Source organism: Euwallacea similis, chromosome 11 (assembly GCF_039881205.1).
Source record: "Euwallacea similis isolate ESF13 chromosome 11, ESF131.1, whole genome shotgun sequence".
Classification (NCBI taxonomy): Eukaryota; Metazoa; Arthropoda; class Insecta; order Coleoptera; family Curculionidae; genus Euwallacea; species Euwallacea similis.
This window is the reverse complement of record NC_089619.1, coordinates 1,928,780-1,952,261: the sequence shown is the minus strand read 5'-3', so window position 1 is coordinate 1,952,261 and position 23,482 is coordinate 1,928,780. Positions and strand designations below refer to the sequence as shown.

Genomic DNA, 23,482 nt, shown 5'->3' with positions numbered 1-23,482 from the left:
AGTTATCGACAAGCTGAAACTGGGGGATAAAAAAAGTAGTTGGATCAGCAAACTTTCTTCCATTCTTAAACGCTGAAGGCTGGAAACTTCAGTTGATGTTTTTTCGATGAGAAAAGTTGCAATTTATAGTCCCGGAAACCCTTAAAAAGAAAATACTTTATGGTTACTAAAGCAAGAAAAACCGGTTATAAAATAGGTATAAACCGCAGACCAGTGCCTTCTCTTCTCAAATAGAATTTATAATGTAATCGCTGTATCAGAGGAGTGTAAATCTGAGAACGGGATACCTAAGCAAAGAGAAGAAAAATAAATTCGAAATCAACGTTCGTTTCCTGGACGGTAATTTGGTTAGCGTAGCTTGGCCGATATCGGGAAATTATAAGATTAAGCATTGGGCTTTACACCCCCGGAATTTAATAAGTTAGCGAAGGAATACTGCTAGATATTCGAGGCCAAAGCACACGAAACGTTTGCCCAGAACCCCTAGATAATATATTTAATATAATTCGTTAGATTCCCAGCGACGAAGTTCTTCTAAAGTCCACTGCCCGTGAGAAATCCCTCCACAGTATAGGGATGGAAATATCCGAAGATTTCTTCCGCCCTAAATCTCCCAAGAAATATGTTAAACTATTAAGCTCAACATATCCTTAAAAAATCCAAAATATCGACTAAAACAAACCGAATCGCCGAACTTCGCCTGCTTTCGGCCGGTTTCGGGACCAACCCCAAACGTGATCCTGTAGGGATGCTGCAATGCCAATGGTTAGTAACTTAGGGTTGTTCCCTTAAATAAGATGAAAATCGGGGTGCGCTTTCCGCGACAATTTTCACAATATCTTACGTCCGAATGAATGTAAAATAATGCGGGACCTTTCCTGGATTACATAGTAAACCCAGGAAATATGGTGGTTGCGGAATAGGGATTTTACAAATTCGAAGGGGGTGAAATTGGGCGGAAGTGGCTTAATTATGTTTTGTGTGAAAGTTAAGAAAAAGCTGAATGACATCTTGGCTAAAGATTTGGGTGGGTGTGATGTGGAGGAACTCTGGAACAAGTGCATTGTGTAGGATATACTAGGTGAGTATTAATTCAATATAAATCAAGGACACTAGGGGTAAACTTAAAAGTGTTTTCCTAGAGTTGGTTCAATTCAAGCGCGAATGATAGGACTAAACGTAGATCGAAACTTATTTTCCACTCGGTTTGTTGCGGGAGAAAAATAAAGAATTTCATATTTTAAGAAAGTACATTAGAAAAATATCATGCTTAAGAGCAGACATCTTTCACGGTGGCAAAAGCACACAATTTTGATGTCGAACTATGGCAGCTTCAGAATTAAAAAATTCAGGTCATTCGGGGATTTCTCACAAATCAGTCAATTCGCTGAAAAAGCGCAATACCCAAATACCCAAAATCCCCAAAATAGGGCTGGATAAATCCGCAAACTTTCTTATGGATGCAAATCTTTACATATACAAAAGGTTTGTTCAGCTATTAATGCTTCAAAAACTTTTAGTTTTGGGCTTATGCCCTTTTGATATTTACCGCTTCAGTTATTACAGAAAACTTCTTCTCAGTGAATATAATTGTTCTCTTTGTCTAATTGAGAAGATGATATAAGGAAGTAGCCGCCATGGAAATAAGATTGATCATCCAAGACGGCCAAGAACGCCTTTCCAGATTTTTCAGTCTTTCTGCAAACCATCCTGGTACCGGTTAAAATTGATAGATTGCACATAAAACTCTATGAAGGTTTAGTACATAAAAGACAGTGGAGTGTCTCGGTTTTTATAGTTGACACCGGATTTCAAAATGAGTAATTGCCTAACGACTTCCGTGATTTTAAGATCCTGGATATTTAAAAAAATCTTTAAAATAGCAATGCAGATTGCTGTCCCTAGTGACAATTATAATAAAATTGACCCCAGGCGCTAGTGCCATGTTCGCCATTTTCGAGCTTAACTAAATCAAATACTTTCCCTCTAACCAATTCTTTCTTTGCAGGTAAATTTGCCCTTCTCTGGTGACTATAACTACCCTAAATATCACGACATAGTGACATGGACCCTTAATTACAAAGGCTGTTCTTTAACAAAATCATAATTTTGTAAGGCAAACGCTTTTAATCTTTAAATTGCTATAGCTCTGAACACATGATGTATGTGTTTCTCAATTGATTGATTACATCCAAATTCTGTGGCCATAATAGGATAAGGCATTTGCACCTCTATCCCGTGATATTTTCTCCAGGGTGGTTATGAAAGATTATACATATTTTCTTTTGGTGGCGCTGAGAAATAAATAGTCAAAACTTTATGCGATATTTTATCTTCTTTCTAATCCTTTCAAAATTTACTGATTTTATAGGAAAATCTATGAGCTTTCAGAGTGGAAACAGAGTGAATCTTCTTGTCCTATTTGCAAGTCTATGAAGGGAACGTACCTTTTAAACTATTCATTAACAGTTCCAGGTATTCAATTATTTTAAGAGATGTCTTTCACCAGATTAGGTTCAAGATATTCATGGGTCTTTAAAAAGGAGCAGTTTAAAACTGAACATAGTTGTAATTTAGGTCAGCACCCCTTGTCAATTCAGCAGTAAGGCCCGACTTAATACTTTGAACACACCGACGGTATAAATGATGAAAATAGAAGAAAAGAATTCTGCTTAATCTTCTCCTTCTCACAACAATTTTCGATTTCTTATAAAAAAGCGTATTCATGTAGATCTTTCTGTTATGAGTAGTGTTTGAATTATTTAGGAAAAACACGAAAATTTAAATATTTCTGTCAGGATATCTCTGAGAAAGAGAATCCGCAGCACCATTTTCTTATCTTATAATACAAGTTGAGCAACTTTCTCCTACCCTAACAAACCCCCCGTCTCTATGCTAGCCATCATTACCTTGGATCCATTGCATGAAAATGTAAATTGAAATTTCCATAAACATATTTGCCTTTCTATGACATGCAGGCTAATCAGTTATCTTCCCCTTTTGAAAAAATATCAATTCTTAAAAGCGCCCCTAACGATAAAAGCTAAAAGAGCAACCGAACACTTAAGTTACAAACACCACTTCATTTGCTCTTGTTTCAATCGATTGGTCCATAATCTACGACCTGAAATAAATCTGATAAGATGAAAGAGAAAAAAGTCGCTATGCATTGACGCTGTGATGACTTTAAGTACCCTATTAAATTTCGAGACAAAGGGGACAAAAAGAAGGGCAGAAATGGTTTAGAAGATCAGTAACTGTTTACTGGGAAATACTATAGTCCGTAGGAAAAATATGAAACACGTAAAATATGTCATTAAATAATACGTCCGTGTCAAAATTCGGCAACATTTCAGGAGATTCAAGATTTATAGATTTACGTAACGTAGCGTAAAGTTAACGTAACATTATGTCAAGCTGACGTAACGCAACGTAAAAAGGTGCATATTGTGCAACATTTTAAAAAACCGCTTACATGAGTAAGTCGTGTGATACCTAAAATAAAAGGTCTCTTTTAGATTTGGTTAAGCTCAGAATATATTGCACAGTGTTAAACTTGTGAATTTTTATTGCTAATAATTTTAAATTTTCACGGAAGCGAGGAAACGTGTAAAACCCAGTTAGGTTAAAATAAAATGGTTTTTTCAGATTTGATTATAAAAGGGATTTCTATGATGCCGTGTCACGACCATAAACCGATTCATTATAGTCATAGCATAATAAAGTTATATTTTAGTAGCAGATTTAGCAGATTTATAAAGCAGATGACATGTGTTTCCTGGGGAAACCATGTGGATTTATTTTTAACTGGTGATTTGGTATTTTGGAAGTATTTTAATTTAAACCCAAAAGTTAAATTATTAAACGTTGTTAGGCCGCATACGTAATGAGGCTTTGTTCAACTTCTCCAATAATAGATTCGCTCGAAAACTCGTTCGGTCATAAAGTCTTTCCACTCATAAAACCATATATTACATACTTATTACATAAATAACTGTTATCAAAATTTGTTGTTTATTCGCAATCTTGCTATTTCCATTCTTCCCTTTTCTTTATCTCTAGTTTCTTTCCTTTCCATTTGATTGCTTTTGAAATTGTGCGAAAATGCCGTCAACAACTTTCCTAACGTGTCCATGCACATATACACTTTCTTTCTCTATCTCTCTCTATATCTCTATCTTTCTCTATCTCTCTCTATATCTCTATCTTTCTCTATCTCTCTTCTATTTTATCTATTTCTAGTTTAAATCCAACAATAACCTATTTTTTTAAATTTAAAGCATTTGACCATTGAGCATTTAAGCATTTATTTGACCGATATTTGTGTCTCACTCTCGATACTTACATGCGCATTTTACGGACTTTTGGTTCAAAGCTTGAAAGCATTTTAACGGTTTTGTCCTTCTCAAATGAATTTTTTCTATAATTTCAGTCATTCAACGACTTTTTTAGAAAGCAATTGAGGGTGCACATACATTACTTGCAATAGAATTTTTTTTTGAACAAACCCATTACGTTTCTCTCCCTTTCTCTTTTTTTTTCTCAGGTTGGTAAATGGAGTGCCTGCTAGCTATCCTAGTCGTACTCACGACATGGCCAGTATGTCTTCTAAACGCTAACCCAGATGCAAAAAGACTCTACGACGATCTTCTGAGCAACTACAACAGACTCATTAGACCTGTTGGGAACAATTCTGATCGACTTACTGTAAAGATGGGTTTGAAGCTATCCCAGTTAATCGATGTGGTAAGCACACTCCCATGTATAGTGACGTTAACACGAAAAGGTTCTTAAAATTTGGAAATATTAAACATAATTTGTGCTTAAAGAATAAAATAATATCGTTAACTATTAAAAATGTCTGAAATGGAAATTTTCCATGATTGGTGACATTCAAATCAGTTTATTGACGTTGATTTACAATTACTGCATTTTTCTCCATTTTGATACCAGTAAAACATGGAAACACCCGGTTTGGTAGGGATAAACGCTAAATCCAACCAAAAATTTCTTGAAATTGTACAGAAAGTTTACATAAATGCTTGCACGTATCACCATGGAAATACTTGAAAGTTCTATTAAAATGATAGAACCAGCATTTAGTCCAAGGGAATAAGACGTGCATTGTTTCATCCCACAGGGAATGAATGACTGGCACAGCATGCCCCTTGGAGTGCCTCATTAAGCAGCAAATGTTACGTATCCAGAATGAAACCATTGTGTAATTGGAGAAATTCCATTAATCTAATGCTTTTGCTGCTCAAAGAAATTTATTGAATAACAGGTGTTTTAGTTAGTACCTTTTCGTTTTTTTTAATTTTGAATTATATCATACATTATTACATCAATTATATAATATATTAAAGTTAATTTATTATGTGACTATTACTGTAAAAATACATTATATTAAAAAGTTTTAATGTTTCAGAATTTGAAAAGTCAAATCATGACAACGAACGTTTGGGTGGAACAGGTATGTTGCTTCCGATATTATTATCTTACCTGAATTAAGCGTTCAATTATCATATCAAAAACTTAAAATTTCGCAACAATATCCTCTTCAAACCTGAATTTGTATGAATTAAAGTTTTAATATTTTTTTAAAATTAAAAGGCTACTTAAAATGAAAAACATTATGAAAAATTAAACTAAAAACGGTATGTATATTTAAAAAAAATTAGAATGTAATAGTTGACAAAAAAGAGAGACAATTTTACAAAAAATAAAATAAAATAGGTACCTACTTTAGTGTTTTTCTGTTTGTCATCCGATTTTAATAACATTATATAAACATTATATAAACAATATATAAAGATGGAATTTCTAAGATACTCTAAGAGATTTAAATTTTCAGCAAATCTTTGGAATCCAAAGACTTCCTTTCAGAGATTTTATGAGGCTTAATCGATAAGCTTTCAGAATTCCAATAATTGAATTTCATATTAAGATTATAGAATTTCTAAGAGATTTTTAATTATTTTGATTTGCTAAAGTTTACAATAAAATTGTCGGAAAAGTTTTTTGGAGATTAGCAAAACTCACAACGAACTTTTAAAGGGTTTTTAGTTTGTTCCAGGTTTTCACTGATTTCTTTCGATTTAGGCAGGATTATCAGTAACTTCTTATGATTTGCGTTGTGATGAAACTTTATTTAAGGAGAAATCTTCAGAATACTTTTGGGAATTTAAGGGAATTGATCGGAAATGTTGGAATCGTTTTCTTTGCCTTAATTTTTAACGACTTACCGAATATTGAAGATTCTACTACGTCATTCTCATTGCTATTGGAGATTCATCAATTTACCAAGGAAACAGGCATCCAGATGGTTTTAAGCACTAAAAATAGAGAAAAGTTTAAATTAATATCAGGTTTGGAGGGGTTAAATAGGACAAACATTTAATTGCAATATTCCTTATCTAATCTATCTTTAATTAATCCCTAATGCGGCCTTCACCTCTCAAGAAATAATTGAAAATCTATTTCAGGAATGGAACGACTACAAATTAAAATGGAATCCAGACGATTACGGGGGCGTGGAGACATTACATGTACCCTCAGAACACATATGGTTACCTGATATTGTATTATACAACAAGTGAGTTGCTTTTCAAGGCTTTGAGGATCCCATATTAGCTCCCAATTTACTTCGTCGCTATTAATATTCAACTCAATGTTAGTACGCAAACTTCGGGGTTATTTGTGGGGTTCTATGAGCAAATATGACCAATCAAAAGTTTAATAAATTTATTGCCACACTTACCCCCACAAATTGATTGGCAGCAATTTATTGAATCGAAAACATATAGGGGAGTAAAAGGCAGTTTCAAACTTATATAGGGACAAATGCTTTGCCAAGTTTCCTTAACTATAACTTGTTCTTTTCAGCGCGGACGGAAACTACGAGGTAACAATCATGACCAAAGCGATCCTCCATCACACGGGCAAAGTGGTCTGGAAACCTCCGGCTATCTATAAATCCTTTTGCGAAATCGACGTCGAATATTTCCCCTTCGACGAACAAACTTGCTTCATGAAATTCGGAAGTTGGACGTACGACGGATATTTGGTGAGTTATTTATTATTCCTATACCTGTCCTTTACCTTTTACTACATCTAAAGGGTTTCAGAGGATGATAAATGAGGTTAAGGTGAGGTTAAGGGGGTAGCGAATGCATTTGTGATTCAGCAGATTCCTCTTGCAAGAGCATCAGGGATAGATGGGGCTTATCTAGGTCAAGATGTGACTCTCTTGATTAATTTTTTTAATAAAGGATTTAATGGAGGTTTTCGATCAACCAGACCATCTGGGATTACCATAGTTTCAGCGTTTTGCTAAATTTGTGTGTGTAGACACGTACATTTTGAATATGCCAATAAATGTAAAAAATTCCTGTTACTTTGGCACTGGCGCCGATAAACCATCCGTGCAAACTTTGTTAAATGCCAGTCCCGGGCACGGCTTGGTTTAGCTTTTGATTTGATACGTTTCCATCATCTTAAAATGTGTTGAATGTGCCTCATTTCGAGACGTATAAATTAGGTTGTTTGGGTAACTTTGACGAGTTGGAAAAAATGAGTTTTAAAACGAATTAGTAAAAAAGGAGAGCTACCTCGGGCATTTCAACTCTGAGTTCCAGAGTTGGTTTGATTTGGTCTTGGTTTAGTCCAGTTTCCATCAACTTTAATTTCATATGACAATGAATTGAGTCGGTTGCGTCGCTTTGCTGAAAAAGACGAAAAAATTCAGAGTAATTACTAAAAAAAAGGAAGACGGCGGTTTTAGTTTTCGTCCCAGATTTGGTTTGGTTTGGCACTGGTTTAGTCTCTCTTTGCTATATATCTGGAGGGATTATATTCAGCTGTTCACGTATATGAAATGAATTTTCGTAAAAACTCAGGAAGCTCCAATACCACAGAGATTCAGTGAAAGCTTTCACGAAATAGCGAAGGCATTTTTTTCAGTGCACATTAAGATAATTTAGAATTTTGGTAGATCATTAGAAAATAAGGTGAATATCAATTCGGTCAAGATCGAAAAATAAATTTAGAACTTTTACTGACGTCTTTCCTGAAATACGTGACCGCTTCGAGAATCTTGAAAATCGCTATATTTTAAATTTGCATATTCCCAAAGAAAAAATTGTCCCCTGTATTTATCTCCATCACACCTCTTTAATCAGCGAGGCTCAGATCAATAAAGTCTTCAGCAGTTCTATGATGTGATCAGTACAGATTTCCTAATTGCGATCATCTCAAAATCATTTCAATGCCCTTTCCATGAGACTTCTTTCACTTTGTTGATGCTCGTGCTGTTTCACCCAACTCATTTCGATAAAAGCGGAAAAACTACATTTATTCGGGCAAAACAAACCTATAAAACATTTTAACAAGCGCAAGAAAACTAAAACGGAGTGAGTTGGTTCAGAGTTTCAGATAAGGTCATAAAAGAACGAATGAGCGATAAATTTGGGAATGCCAAACAAAAATAAAATGCCTGGCGCAGAGAACTTTTCCTCTTAATCACATTTAATGAGTGAATTTCCTTTCAGATTGATCTACGCCATTTGAATCAAACGGAGAACAGTAATAACATAGAAATAGGCATCGATCTCCAAGATTACTACATATCGGTAGAGTGGGACATCATGAAGGTACCAGCAGTTAGAAACGAGAAGTATTACTCATGCTGCGAGGAGCCTTATCCAGATATAATTTTTAATATCACTCTGAGGAGAAAGACATTGTTTTACACAGTGAACCTTATTATTCCTTGTGTAGGAATATCCTTCCTCAGCATTCTTGTGTTTTACTTGCCCAGCGACAGTGGCGAAAAAGTGTCTCTAAGTATCTCCATTCTCCTTTCTCTTACTGTATTCTTCCTACTCCTGGTTGAAATTATCCCCCCCACATCAATCACAGTACCCCTACTGGGCAAGTACCTCCTCTTCACCATGCTGCTCTGCACCCTTTCTGTGGTGGTCACCATTGCAGTGCTTAATGTTAATTTCAGGTAAAATTCAGGAAAATTTGACTTTCGAAGCTAATACAGTTTGTTAACAGGTCACCAGTGACCCATAAACTGGCACCATGGGTAAGAACTGTGTTCATAGAGACACTGCCACCATTTTTGTTCATCAAGAGACCGAAGAAGGATGATGATGATAAGCTTGATTCTATGTTGACTGATGTTATACACATTCCCATGTCCGATCAGTTTAAGATGTACGATAAGACGACCTTTGAGAGCTTTGATTTAAGTAAGTTTTGTGCGACAATTCAATAATATTTTCAGGTTTTAGAATAAAACACTGTAATAGACTCTAGATGGTGGTCAGGTTCTGAGTTTCCATGGAAGCTTGTTTGATGTTTTCATTATCGTTTCTCCATATAGATGTGGCATCAGTGAATAGCCATCGCATCGGCGTCTCTGCATTTCTGTAAAAATAGAATTCTGAAATCTTTGATGCAGAGGGAAAACAAATTTCCTCCGTCTCGTTGTGACATGCACTGAAGATCTAGATTGCTAGCTGAAACCTTAGTTACCAGGATATCTCTGCAAGGCCTGAATTTTAAGCTGAAAATTAATCTTCATATCTTACAAATTCGAGGCACTCAATCAAATTTAGAAATTAATAGCCTGGGGCGACTCTAAGAGAGGGTAGATAAATTCAATTAAAGCTTTATCCCGATTATTTAATTTAAAAAAGCTTGATTTTTGGTTATTCTATTGAAAACCTCTATTTAAAGCTAAACTACATTTGATTAACAAGTCAGACTGATTTTCCCATATGTTTAGACTGACCACTCACTTCCGACAAGGCACAGTTATTATCTTTATTAGCACATCAAGAAAATTCAGATTTCTCTAAAACTTGAAATTTTCTTGGTATTTCCGGGTCTTCACCCTCGACTCCTTTATTAACTCCAATTATCCTCAGTCGTTCCAAATTAACATAATTCTTCATCTTGGAGTATGTTTGCAGGTCTAGCATCAAAACGATTCGACATTCCCCCGCCCGGTTTCGGATCCTGTTTCGGTGAACCTCCATTCCCTCTCCCTCTAACAGGAGGAGACGAAGAGCTGTATAGTCCAGCCAGTTGTAGAACTGGAGCTTTCGATCCTCCTAGTGATATCAGCCCAGCCTTCGATAAGATCGATGGTCACGACATGGAGAAGACTGTCGCAGATTCCAAATTTATTGCTCAGCATATGAAAAATAAGGATAGTTTTGAAAATGTATTTTATGTTTTTTATATAATAATTCAATAAGTCCTGTAAGTGAATGATTTAGGTGGCGGATGATTGGAAGTACGTCGCAATGGTACTAGACCGCCTCTTCCTTTGGATCTTCACCCTGGCTTGCGTAGTAGGCACAGGAGTAATCATTCTAAACGCCCCTTCACTGTACGATACAACAACACCAATCGATATCGAAATATCGAAAGTATCCAAAAGAAGAATAGCCTTGCTGCAAATGGTGCCGGAAGAACTGTGAAGAAGCGAAGACAATATTGTAATTCTAGTAGTTTTTTGAATCTTCGGGTTAAGTCAGCTCGAAGTCTGATAACCCGATCGTTCATATCACGATTTGATTGATAAAAAAATTGGTCTAGAAGTTGAACAATAAAACTGAAACGTTGATTTTTGTATGGTACTAAATAAATAAAATATTGTTAGGTGTTAAGGCTCATATATTCGTTTCGGTGAATCTAATCCAGTACGTTCTGGATTAAATTTACTGCTAGTTAGGTTAAAAAGATGAATTCAAGCAGATATTGATAGTGGTATAGAATATTCTTACCCTATATCCCAATAACACCACCTTTGCTTGCATCACGAGTTGTTACTGATTATACAATATCAACATCTGCATTGAATCTTCTTGTTTATATTCATCGATCTTCCGATTTGCTAGCGTAGTAGCAAAATTAATTCTAATATAATATTTATGGTAATTATTGATTACAACGACACGATAATTATTACTCGTTCCCGATATTTAATTTAATAGATCACATTCAAATACCGCAGTAGATTAATTTAATGATCAATTGGAAACCTACAATTCGTTCAATAGGTGAAGTTTAATCGCTAATTGAGCATGAAATAAAATTATCATTTCGGTTCGGTTTTGTTTAGGAACAAATCAAAGACTAACTAAAATAAACGATGATAATCACTACAATAGGCAAAGAAATTAGAAGGCAAATGTTATGTAAATTATATTAATTACTAATTGTAAAAATAATGTGTAATTTTTATTATTATAAAAAGCCTTTGTGGTTGGAAAAATAGAAATGCAACTGTTAGATCTGAAATTAACTGATTTTTCGTATCCTACAAAATTAAAATTTGAAAACTCCTGTCCTACATCGCCTTATATTTTAGTGGATCTTCATTTTGTTACTTTGCATGTGATATTTATTTGAATTATTGTATCTATAATTATGAATAATTTAATAAAGTCTGACTTTCCTACCTATGGGGTGGAAATTTCTGTAAGTCCAGCCACGGTAGTTCATATGAGCATGTATAAATCATTGTTTTCTGATTATTGATATTATTCTAGTTCAAAACTAATTAATAAGCCGATTATCCGCAATACATAATAAACCATTTTGTAAGAAATTATTGTTTCTTATTATTTATACATATGTGTTTAGAAATCAGTGAGTCTTGGAGTAAGAAGGACTTAAAGACATTGATAATCAGGTTTTTAAGACATCCTGTGTATTTAAATACGTGTATATTTAACCGTCCAGTAAATTGCTCCAGCTTCCACTCTTTTCTTAATAGAACAACTTGTTTATTGTTACAGCGAGCGCAGATAAACGAAGACAGTTTTCTTAGTAATTTAACTCATTTAAAAGAGGGCTGCGAAAGGGGTCTATTTTACGATGAACTGTATCATAATTTATGCACCAAACAATGATATTTCTGTTTATACAATTGAATTGAAATTAATTAGGAGAAGAGCACTCAAAGCAGCCGTGACTTTGACACACATTTTAAAAGTAAATCTTATTCTTTGTTGAGTTTCTTCAATTATCTGCTATTTGCAATGTTCCACTTTATTGCATGGATAATCCATCCTCAGTTTTTCAATAGACTGCTTTATACACCTATATATTTGTTATTTGTTTAGTTACATTTAAATAATAATGAACTGGAACAGTATCTAAATCTTCAATGATTCTTCTGGTTAAACAAAGGTAACATTTAACTTTAAAACTTCATTGATTTTTTTGATTTTTTATAAGCTACGCTCAACCTAAAATAAAAGACACAAATGAGAAATATGATGGTCTTTACTGGTAAACTTGTTTTGGATTTAAAACATAATGTATATCAAAACTTCCAATATTCGAAAGATACGAATTAGCTATAAGTTCATAACAAAAACAACCTTACATCTATTGTTTCAATTTTTAGAAAATTCACCAGTGTAAAGTCTACTGCACTAATATTACAGATATTTAATACGTACCGTCATCTCAAATATTTGAGTACTTAACTATGAGATCAAAAAGTCCTCAAATTTTCACAAAAGCTTCTTTGCTCTTCAATCAGTGATCTTAAACTCAGTTTCGTCAAGTCTTGCAGAATAGGCGATATACACGTAACAACAAGTAGCTAAACATTGAAAAATATCTACACTTATCACTAAAATATTACAAAAATAATTCTAATATTTCCTTACTCTGTGAGACAACCATTAGTGTTAATAATAAAACAATTCAACAACAAATATAACAAGGTTATGAATTTGCTTCGGGAGGAGGTAATGGTGCGTTTTCCTCATAAATCATCATCAAGGAGCTGTAAGACCTGCGTTTTTTCGACTACAAAAAATTTATCTGTAAGAAATGGTTTTTTTAAGGTCTCAAAAATCAATCTTACTCTAGTTTGTACGTTAGAGTTGGAGCTGTTTGAAGGAGTTTCATCACTGCTGTTACTACTAGATGAAAACCCCTCTTCAAGAGTCAGAGCTTTTGACAATCCTTCTAGTTCCATTTCTATGTACAACTGATGTAGTTGATCATTCACCATCATAGGCTAGTTAGAGTCACAATCAACAAACTAATTCAAGGTTTTCAATTAAATATACCTGTTCCGTTCTCTTCAAAGTGTTCAAATCTAATTTTAGGATGTCATCCAGGTCTTTGACTGCCATTTGGTATTTGAATATCAAATCTGAGGATACAGTCACGGATTCCACCCACGGGGGATCCTTTTTCCGCATTGGATGAACCTTTTGACGTTGCTTCAGCATTTCCTTTAACGATAAAGTACTTTGTATTGGGTGTCCCGAAAATTTAGTTAATTCATTAACATAGGCAGACTTCTAAAGGAAACATAATATTGTTTTAAAGGAGTTGCGAATCACAAACTTTTAAAAGTTGTATCCGATAGCTCCTTTAGTTTTTGGTATAATATTATGACATTTAGTAAATACTTCTTTGAATATACAGGGCGTCCCATATAAAATTGAACAGCATCGTCTTGATTAGTTAAACGAAAAAAGTTGCGCATTGTACAGTCCATGAATAAAAATTGGATTTTTTACTAAAATTTTTTAACCGAATAACAGTGCGTCAAATTCTTGAATTGAGCACAAGGTAAAAAAGGATTCATAGATGAAATTATTTCTAAAAATTGCTGTCTCTAAAAATATAATTTTAAATTAGTAAATTAAAAAAGACACTGTATATAAATAGTAATATTTTAGCATCTCCTACAGGCTCTTGAGAAATTAGTAGTGTATATGTTGAAGGTAATTAAGATACTCACATCATCGGTCCTGTTGGAATTGTTATTGGAAGTCGAGTCATCATTAGACCCGGACCCTGTATCGGTTTTAAGAAGAGAAGAGTAGGAGGAAGAATAGCAACTGCTTTCTTCGTCCATTCTATTGATTCTGCGGTTATTCTCAGGTTGCCGAGGCCGGCTTATGGGTTCCATATTCTGCAATAATATTCTTTATAATTTAGTGACTAAAAACCCGTGGCATGCAAGGTGGAGGGAATTGCTTCTCAGCATAAGATTATTATGTAACTTAAGGGCCACTTTTATCACCCTATTGCTTCATTAATAACGCAACAATATATTGAAAAAGTGGCCCTTGTAGGTGTGAACTGCAGCAATTCCGTATAGAGACACTTGGACGCATGATGGATGATTGCGAACCAACACAAGAAACAGGGCAAATAAATCGTGAAATTGTCCACTTAAAGCCTGGTTTTAAGGCTGAATGGCCGTATTCAACAGACTCAACAGTTGTGCACCTGATGGAACTCCGTTCCTTGCCAATTATACTTTAGCGAGAACTAATTTCTTTTTTTGATGATAATTTCAAAATTATCGTTCAATTGTCGCATAACTGTTACCTCCACTGAATATAGCCAATGGTTCATAGGCACTTGCATCAATAAACTTGGAAAATGTTTCTTTTCAAAACAAGACAATAAATTGAAATTGGAAGTAAATACACGCCAGGTATCATTGGTGCAAAAACCCCTAATTTTACTTAAGCATATTAGTATATGATAAAATTTGGCTTAAGTGCAACGAAAAGTACAAAGCACATGTATAAACACAAAGTGACTGAAAGGAAAGTGCCCTAACGCCCGGGTGTACAAATATTTATATTACACAATGAGAAGTGACCTTGGCATTTGTACTAAATTGTTCTGCTTGCGTTTCACCGTCCGGAGGGCTGACCAACGGTGTATCAGGCGAACAGACCGATTGCAAACCCAAGTCCTTTCGGGAACATTCTGAGAGAGCCTAGAAATGTACAAGCACCGCTATATTTGTACGATTGAACATTAGGTAGTTATAAAAGTAAAAAATAGATGTTTCGAGTTTAAAACAAGTGCAAAATGCAAATGAAAAATGCTGTTTCAACAATATATTCTTTGTGTTTTGAGTCTCTATGCATTTAAACAATAATTGATGTTTCTAATAGCAATAGCCCTTGACGTGATTTTCCGGATATAGGTCATTTATTCTATCACTCATTTCATGTCTAGAACAAGTTTCTCTAAAGCTCCTGGCATAGGTACTATTCTAGTTACGCTATTAAGCACCTGATCTGTATTGGGGACGTTCCAACTATTTTTTACACACATGTGTATAAAAAAATGGTATTTAAAGCTGGAAACACAATAGAATCTAAACCTAGAGCGGAAAAAGTCGTCATAGTGAAGGAAACTGATAACAAATAGACAACAGAATTCTTAAGTCAATACGAAACAAAATACTCAGAAATAAAAGACATTGAGGAAGAACTAAGCATAGTTAAATAAATCTACAAAATTAAAGATAAAAAATAAAAAATAAAGAATATAGCAGGTAAAAGAAAGCAGTGAAGAAGGGGATTGGTTGATATTTCATGAAATACCTATTGAAACTTAAACTTAGAAGATTTACAGAAGATGGTTGAAATAATATTACATTAAACCAAAATAACATCTATCATATATAAGAGAAAACACAGAAAATTAAAAAAAAAACAAACAAATAATACAATAAAATGATATAGAATAAATAGATACGGTATAAAAGGGCGGCAAAAAAATACTTGGAGTACCAACCTACATAAACACGGCCCTATGCACAATGCTTTGTTTAAGTTCAAGACGGGTAAGCAAACTCTCTGCCTGTTCCAAACACCTTTGCAGAATCTTAAACTATTACAATATACAGCATATCCCAAAATTTCAGGACGTACCTAACTGACAAGAAGTAAAAGAAAGTTCAGAGTGAAAGAAATGATGGTAGAGAACATCTTACAGCGAGTGTGCGATTCAATGATTCGAAAAATAAATTTATGTGACCAGGTTGGGGGTCATCATTTTGAACCTTTTTTTATGTATTTTGTTGCGTTATCTCATATAAAAATTAATCAAATATCGAAGTCGTTTGGTGTCAATGAGCTAACATTACGTTTTTAAACAAAAATGACTCTGAACCCAAAACGGCTCATTTTTGATTAGGAGTTCGCATGCAAAAATTGTTCACCGTAATGTCCCTTATAACCTTCTGAAATTTGGTACAACCTTTTTGAACCACCCTGTATAGCAATCTTTAGCAACCTCGGTTTCGACAGGAAAGAAAACTAATTTCAAATCGTCAGAAATATTCATGTGCAAAAATAGTCTTTGTTATTTTCGCATTTTATTGACGAATGCTTCAAACTGAATCCCATCTGCGATATTTCGGAGATGGCTGCTGATATTTTTAATTTTCATCGTATTTTTTTCCAACTCATTAAATCTTCATGAACCTTTTTTTATGTCATCCCATGGCCCGATGTAACAATTTGGGACAAAAACATTATCACTTTAATTATATTCATAGTTTCGTTGCAGAACTTAAGTACATACAAATCCCACCACGACACTGGCCAATTCCGGCCCGAGCCTTACTGCAGCTATCACTGTAAAATACTTTGGTTCAAATAATCAAAATTTCCTGGATCTAGCAACCACACATTACTGAACAAAAGTTAATTAAAAGTTAAAAAATTGTAAGATGAACACTGTAAAAAAGTCTAAAAACTACGGTCTCCCAAAGACAGTATGTACTTAAAAATGTATCATCACCTTATTGACTACACTAGCTGAGGCAATGGAACCAATCCTGCTCCCTGGTTCCGCTTTGACTGATGTAGCCTGCGATGAGGGCCTATTGCACTGAGACACTAAATTTGAGCCCCCAAGGGTGTTGTCGCACTGATGGTATTGATCAGATTGTAACAGATTATTGTTGGATTGCTGGATCGAGTCTGGGAAACCTGGTAAACTGGGGTTCGCCTGGAATTGTTTTAAAATCCATGGATTAATTTGTTTAAAAAGATGTTCGGCTAAAAATTTATAATAATTTTGGCTATATCGAGATTTATTGCTTGAAATCAAATTTGAGTCAAAAGAGGGGTAGGTACGTTGGACACAAGTGAATCATATCAACGAGTTGAAAACCAAAGGCGAAATCGTAACTTAACAGCTATGAGTTTTCACGAGATATACTAGAATTAAAAAGCCAAGGCAAAATTGTAACAAAAACAGAGGTATTGTAGCCAACATGTGTAGCCAAATGGTTTAAAATTGAAGCATTTCCAAAGGAGGAAAAAATCCCAAAATTCATATTAAGACTTCACTTGCTGGGCATTTTCTCATAATAACTAAAAAATCATACATTTTAACCGAGAATACTCAAAAAAACTAATATAAAAATACAACTTACAGGTGGTGAACTTATGTTGCTGGCTAACTGAGCTCCTTCCGGAGTTCCTGAAGATGAAGGGTTGGGTTGAGGCAAGGAAACAATGGGTACTGTGGAGCAAAAAATAGGATGAGGAAGGAAGATGGGATTGTAATTGCAAACTAGTCCAGCTGGCATATATTGAACTGAAAGTAAAAATTTAAATAACGTTTTGTTTTCTTATTTTGCAGAAAACCATCACATTGGTATTTTTGAGGAGGGTCCATGTTGCTTGCAACTACTCTTGGTTGAATGAATGCAGGCACATAATAAACCGGAAGCATGTTTGGATTACAAGATGTGTTTGCAGTAATTAAAGGCGTTTGCGGATTTGTGATGATTGGAACAGATAATGGAGTCCATACGTTGTTCTAAAGAGAAATGAACATTTTTATATGTTATGAATGAAATATTAGATCCTCTTACGGAATTAAAAGTCTCAGTTCTGCTCACATTGGGAGGCAAATGGGTATCTGTCAGGGAATTCTCAATAAGTTCTGTGCCATTGAGGTTTTTATTGTTAGAACCAATATCCTCAGTAATATCATTTCGTGTACTTTGATGATTGTGCTTTGAAACTTTATGGCAATCATCTTTCCATGAATGCGAACCACTTCTTTTGACCCCATGTGCATGCTAGAGAGAAAACAATTACTATTTGAATGCAATCATTTAACATTTTACTACTTCGTTTAAAGTATCACCAAGCATATCGTTGGTATGTTTCTCCAACTTCTGATGGCTTTTCTTTGCCTCGCGATCTTTAATGTGCGATCTTTCCTTCTTATGTCTTTGTATCATAATTTTCTCCATATCTTCGTTGTGTTTAACCAACACTAATTCAGTCAATTGAGGCGGTTTGTAATCATCATTTGATGTGTTGGTACCGCTAGTGGTACCGCTTTCAAGATTCGGGTTACTCCCGGAACTTAAATTTCCAGCGCTTCCACAACCAGAAGCGCCGCTGTTTTGCAGTGGAGAAAGGCATTTCCTACAAAATTATTGGTTTGAAAAAAGGTTGTAAAAATGGTTAAAGAGGTTTCAGTAAACGCTACAAAATAATAATTATTAGCTTACTGAGTGGGAGCACATTCTAGACTATTTTTCCCATCCGTTTCCATCACATTACTGGCAGAATTACTTTCATCGGAAGTGCCTGTCGTCTTAGGGTTACTTTGAAAAAATCTGCTTAAATTCTCATTGTAATTCAACTGGTTGTAACTAGGAGGAGTCTCTGAGGACGATTTGCTGTCGCAAAAATCGTGATGAGGAGAAATTTCGCCCAACATTACTGAGTCTCGTTCCTATTGAATAAATAAGTAACTCTAAGAATTTTCCTTTCGATATGTTATTCCTACCGAAATGCTAGGATTATACTCCTGTGGTACGTCAATTTCTAGCTTTGAAGTGTTCATAAGAGATTCCATGAAATTCGCTAAGTCTTTGCAACGTTTAGAAACTTCCTGTTTGCCTGATTCTGCTGGTTTAGGCAACTCCTAGCAAAAAGCCTTTACACACGGACACAACAATATAATTCAAGCATACCTGAGTTAGAATTTGGATAATATCTCCTTGCAACAGCTTTCCTTGTTTAATCACTTCATCGGGAATGGTTTTAAACTCTTTATTATTCGCCATGTCAAAGACATTTGGATTTAATGGGCCCTGAATATTCATGAGAAATTAAACTTAAAGTAGTTGCAAAAGCGAGATGTGTACCTGTAAAACTTGATGCAGGCTAATGACAAATTCTAAACGACGAGACCATGGATTTACTACGCTTGACCATTCGGTTTCTATCATGGCAAAACAACCGTTTTGTACTAAGAATCTGTAAGGTTTGCTTCGGAATACTGAGCCATTATTTTGGCAGGTTTTCATCACTGAAATGTGCAAATCATAGGAATAATCCATTATTCTTTGAGAAAAAAAAGGACAAAAAATCGAAAAGTCTGAGACCCGTTTTCAAATTTTCACTCTTTATTTTGGTAATTAATTATTCCAGAGATCTATAATTACAAGAAATATTCTTCTCATTTTTGAATGTAGACACTATTTTGCATTTTGCAAAATAAGGGGTCAGTTGGCAATAAATATTATTTAATTATTAAATTCTATTTTGAATTATTCAGAAAATTATTTCGATTTCCAGTTCAATTACAAATTAGCCCTTATCAACAGGAGCAGAAAAAACATCCTGTCCATATTTAACAACCAACATGGACCTCATTGCTTGAATTTTATATAACAGTCCTATTATAGCCCGGGGAAAGCAACAGCGCAAAAACAGCTTTAAAGTGCAATTGTAGCCTGAAACTTATGTAACCTAATTTATATAAGTGATTGGTAAATAGTTTCCCTTATTGCTCAGAAACTTGCGTTTATTTTTAAACGGAAGTTATACAAACTCACCTATTTACCAAGCATTAAATACAGTTTCTGTTTATATTAATTTAATAAATTCTCACCAGACTTGTACACCTCCTTCAAAAAGGGCATGTCCTCAGGGTGGTAAAAGTCAAAGACCGACTTGCCCAACATATCCTGAGGCAAGAAGCCAAAACTGGTGACTACGTCTGGGTCAACGTAGCTAAATATGCACGTTGCAGTGTGACGCATCCCAAATTTGGTCGATTTTTTTCTCTCTCCTGGTACTGAATTCACACAAAACTATAATTACAAAAACAATCATATGTATTCTATGAAGTACCTTTATAAGCACTGTAAACTGGCACTGCTAAAATAACTAAGAAAAGGCCGTTATTGTGGTCGTAGAGACAAGTTTCGGGTGAGTCCGTCAATCTTTTTATAGTGATCGTCAAGTGAAACGCTTGATATGAAACTGGTTTTTCTAAAACACTGACTCCTGAGGGGGTTTTACTGACGTATCTCCTCAAACAAACATAGAGGTTATTCCTCACATCTAAACAAGACAAAAAATGGAGTGCAAAAAATTATTCTCTGTAACAAAATTTCTTTACCTTTAACTTTCCCTTGGGAATCAACTAAAGGCAAGTCAACACTTGTGCTGATTTGATTGGAAAATGTATCACGGTCTTTAGGGTGCACAAAATCTATGAACGAATGTCCCAACCACATATCTTCCGGAAAACCTAGGATTGAGGTGAGGCTGGGAGTTGTGTAGAGGACCACGCCGTCGTACATTGAAATTACGCAACAAAATCCATCCTAAGATATGGAATTCCATTAGATAGCGTTCAGGAAAAATGTTCTTTTACTGCAGTTGAGAAAAGTGCAAAACAACATTCTGAATATCTTATTTACATTTACTTCAGGTTGACTAGATAGCATGACATCAGACTGTAATAAATCCTCCTCGACTTTGGAATCATCGACATTTTCCGCTGACTGATGTTGGTTCTCAGCGCCACATGGAACCACTGCTTTATCTTCAGGCACAACAGCAACATTGGTTTCCAAAATTCCTGCATAAAGGAACATCGTTATATTCTTGAAAAATGTAGGAAGATGGACAACACACACCCACATCGTCTGGCACTAAAGGAATGATGGTACTTAACGCAGTATCCACGTGGATTAGCGAGGTTTCTAGAGTTTCAGTCACAGTTGCTTCCAAATTAATTGAGCACGTAGTGGGTTCCACTATTAAAGAAACATATTCGTTAGATGGATGGATTGAATTGTAAAATTAAGAATAAAGGAAGGCCATTTTAGATACAGGTTGTCTTTTTTTAGATTATTTTGAATAGGAATAGCTAGCAAAAAAGGTATAGCTTATAGGAGTGTCTATTGAGATTAAATCCCAAGACAGTTCGCAAACAATACTGCAAAGTTGGCAAAAACCGTTCTATTATTGGTCCGAACTTTGAACTGGAGTCTCATTTTAAATTGGTATAGTTGATCTAGATAATTCCATTCGAGTTGCTTCAGAGACAGTTTGTTGAGAACCAATGAAGATATCAAGAAGGTCTACTAACTACCCCAGATCAGAACCAAACAAAGCAACTAAGTCTCCTTTTAGTACAATACTCCTTTTCTATCTCGTACCCACTAATTTCACCTTCTATCATTCTTAGTTAAAACTGCAACAATCGGTTGCTAAGGTTTTATTGGGTTCAGGTACCTCATTTACGTGCACCTGGATCGAAGATCCCCGATATTTATAAAATGGTTGCTCAATCTACTGGTCGTCATCTGTCCTTATATAATGATCAAATGCATCGCGAAACATGATTTCTGAGATACGAGACATTGAAGTTTTAGCCATCTTTGTGTATTTCCCTCGTAGCCTTTAGACTTTTTGAAATCTATTGAGAGTTTCAATTTGAAACGTGAGATCTCCTCTATGTGCTCAAATGCACCGAATGATATTTTTCCGTATCCTGCATATAAAAATTTCAAAATATTTCAACTTGGTTCCACGAAGTAGCTACGTCAAACAATCAACTACAATGAAATGATATTAAAACGAACGGTTCCTAACAGGCGATAAAACACGTGTTTATGTACCTTGACGAGTTAATTCAGTACATGCATCAACAGAAACGTGCAAAAATAAATCCAAGCTTTATATAAATGTATTACACGTTTCAACTTTTAACTAAAATGTGTATAAGAGAAAGGTAGAAAGTCGAACCGAAAAACACGATTATCGGCATTTAATTCCATTAAGAGTTTCCAGATGTTTGAGGATTTTCATGGTGACAAACGCTGAACTTTTACGAACTAAATTCCGAATGTTTCTGCACAACTGGGCAAAACTGGAAGATGCATTTACAGATGTAAAGAAAATTATAGCGAGAGTACCATAGAGGATTGGTCCCAGTCTATAAAATCTATGGACAGCTGTATTTGAAACTATGAAAAATATGGAAAATTTTACGATACTCAGTTAACAAAATCAACAATTACGCCAAAAATTAAAAAACAAGTATTCTTTAGATTTGAAAATTTTCTTAAATCCAGAAGAAACCTACAGTAATTTTCAAAAATTTAAAAGGTGTTAGTAATAATTATTTTCTAAATTCACCTTACGCTTAGATAAGACGCCCAACAGCCCGAGCTGCTGCAGCTCATAAATGAAATATTTAGGTACTGACCTATGTTTAAATAAACTTTTTCTTTTATTTTGAAACAAAGAATGACTTCCCGAATTTTTCTACACGGAATTATTGATACTCTATATAATAACGACCCCTTTTGCTATAGGCAGCATAATATTCAAAATCTAATACATAAAAGGTACATACCAGTTGTGGCATTAACTGCAGGTGTCACACTAAACGCCTCAGAAGGAAGAGTAAAAGCTTGAGGAATGGTAGCAAGGGTTGGAACTGCTAGAGACATTGAAGACTTTTGTTTTTTCTTTTTGTGCTCTCGGTCTTTGTTGCGTTTTGGCCCTTGCGAGTGACCTCCCTCATCGCTATATTGAAAATCATATTAAAAAAATAATAAATTAAATAGAAAACTAATGTGCCTCTGGTTTTGTTTTGATGAAGCTCCCTCATATCCACTGCTTCGGCTGGAATTGCTACCGCCGCTGAGCCTGGACTTGGAACTAGCGCTGGAAAGATCATTCTGTATTACGACACTAAAATTTAATTTTCAAGGAAGAACAAATACCTGCCCTGCGAAGTGGTGTTGCTGCAACTATTGGAATACCCAGAATCGGAGATTTTGGTGTTGTTGGTACCTGATTCGGACTCCATTGTAGGGTATTTCAGTCCAAAAAAATTAGAAGAGTAAATTATCTGAAACAAAATGCACACGGAAACGTTCTTTAGAGTTTATTTTATCTTTCGTTATAAAAAATTTAGTGCTTATACAGGATTAATCAAAAATTCACTTCAGAACAAAGAATAAAGTTCCTTTATTGTAGTGGGTTTCTAAAATTTCAAATTAAAATATCCGTGAAGGATAATTAAGTATCGAAATGCGATCCTTCGAAAATTGAAAATTATTATATATAAATTTAGAAAAATACGATTGTCTCTAGAAAATAATAAATGACAGAAGGCCACAGGTTCACATTGTTTGCAATGAGTTTGTAAACAAATAAAAAACTTTTTAATTATCTTTTTTTAGAAGTGTCTTATACTTAAATTGAACAATCATTTTTCAAATAAACATGGAAATGCGCATAAAGGTCATGCTATGCAGAAACTGCATTAGAATCACATATACAGTGTGATCGGAATTGGTCTGTTTTAATAAAGAAAACCTATTTCCCAATTA

At 34.7% G+C, this 23,482-nt stretch overlaps 2 protein-coding genes across 2 annotated transcripts; one reads left to right on the top strand and one right to left on the bottom strand.

Moving 5' to 3' along the window:
• The first annotated feature begins 770 nt into the window (after positions 1–770).
• nAChRalpha1 (nicotinic acetylcholine receptor alpha1) lies at positions 771–11,632 on the top strand. The gene is made up of 9 exons (XM_066395252.1): positions 771–1,081; positions 4,547–4,746; positions 5,429–5,473; positions 6,486–6,595; positions 6,886–7,066; positions 8,550–9,010; positions 9,061–9,257; positions 9,984–10,237; positions 10,293–11,632. Exons 2-9 carry the CDS (start codon positions 4,555–4,557, stop codon positions 10,494–10,496), a joined length of 1,644 nt encoding a protein of 547 aa, XP_066251349.1. The 5' UTR covers positions 771–1,081; positions 4,547–4,554; the 3' UTR covers positions 10,497–11,632.
• Positions 11,633–12,308: 676 nt separating this feature from the next.
• Positions 12,309–22,666, bottom strand: per (period). The gene is made up of 20 exons (XM_066395250.1): positions 22,498–22,666; positions 20,771–20,890; positions 20,552–20,712; positions 20,248–20,455; positions 19,977–20,189; positions 19,735–19,920; positions 18,986–19,149; positions 18,812–18,931; positions 18,625–18,762; positions 18,344–18,570; positions 17,954–18,257; positions 17,693–17,902; positions 17,469–17,637; positions 17,249–17,412; positions 16,609–16,818; positions 14,654–14,788; positions 13,793–13,966; positions 13,110–13,277; positions 12,902–13,057; positions 12,309–12,843 (listed from the first exon to the last, which is right to left on the bottom strand). Exons 1-20 carry the CDS (start codon positions 22,592–22,594, stop codon positions 12,760–12,762), a joined length of 3,408 nt encoding a protein of 1,135 aa, XP_066251347.1. The 5' UTR covers positions 22,595–22,666; the 3' UTR covers positions 12,309–12,759.
• Positions 22,667–23,482: the final 816 nt, after the last annotated feature.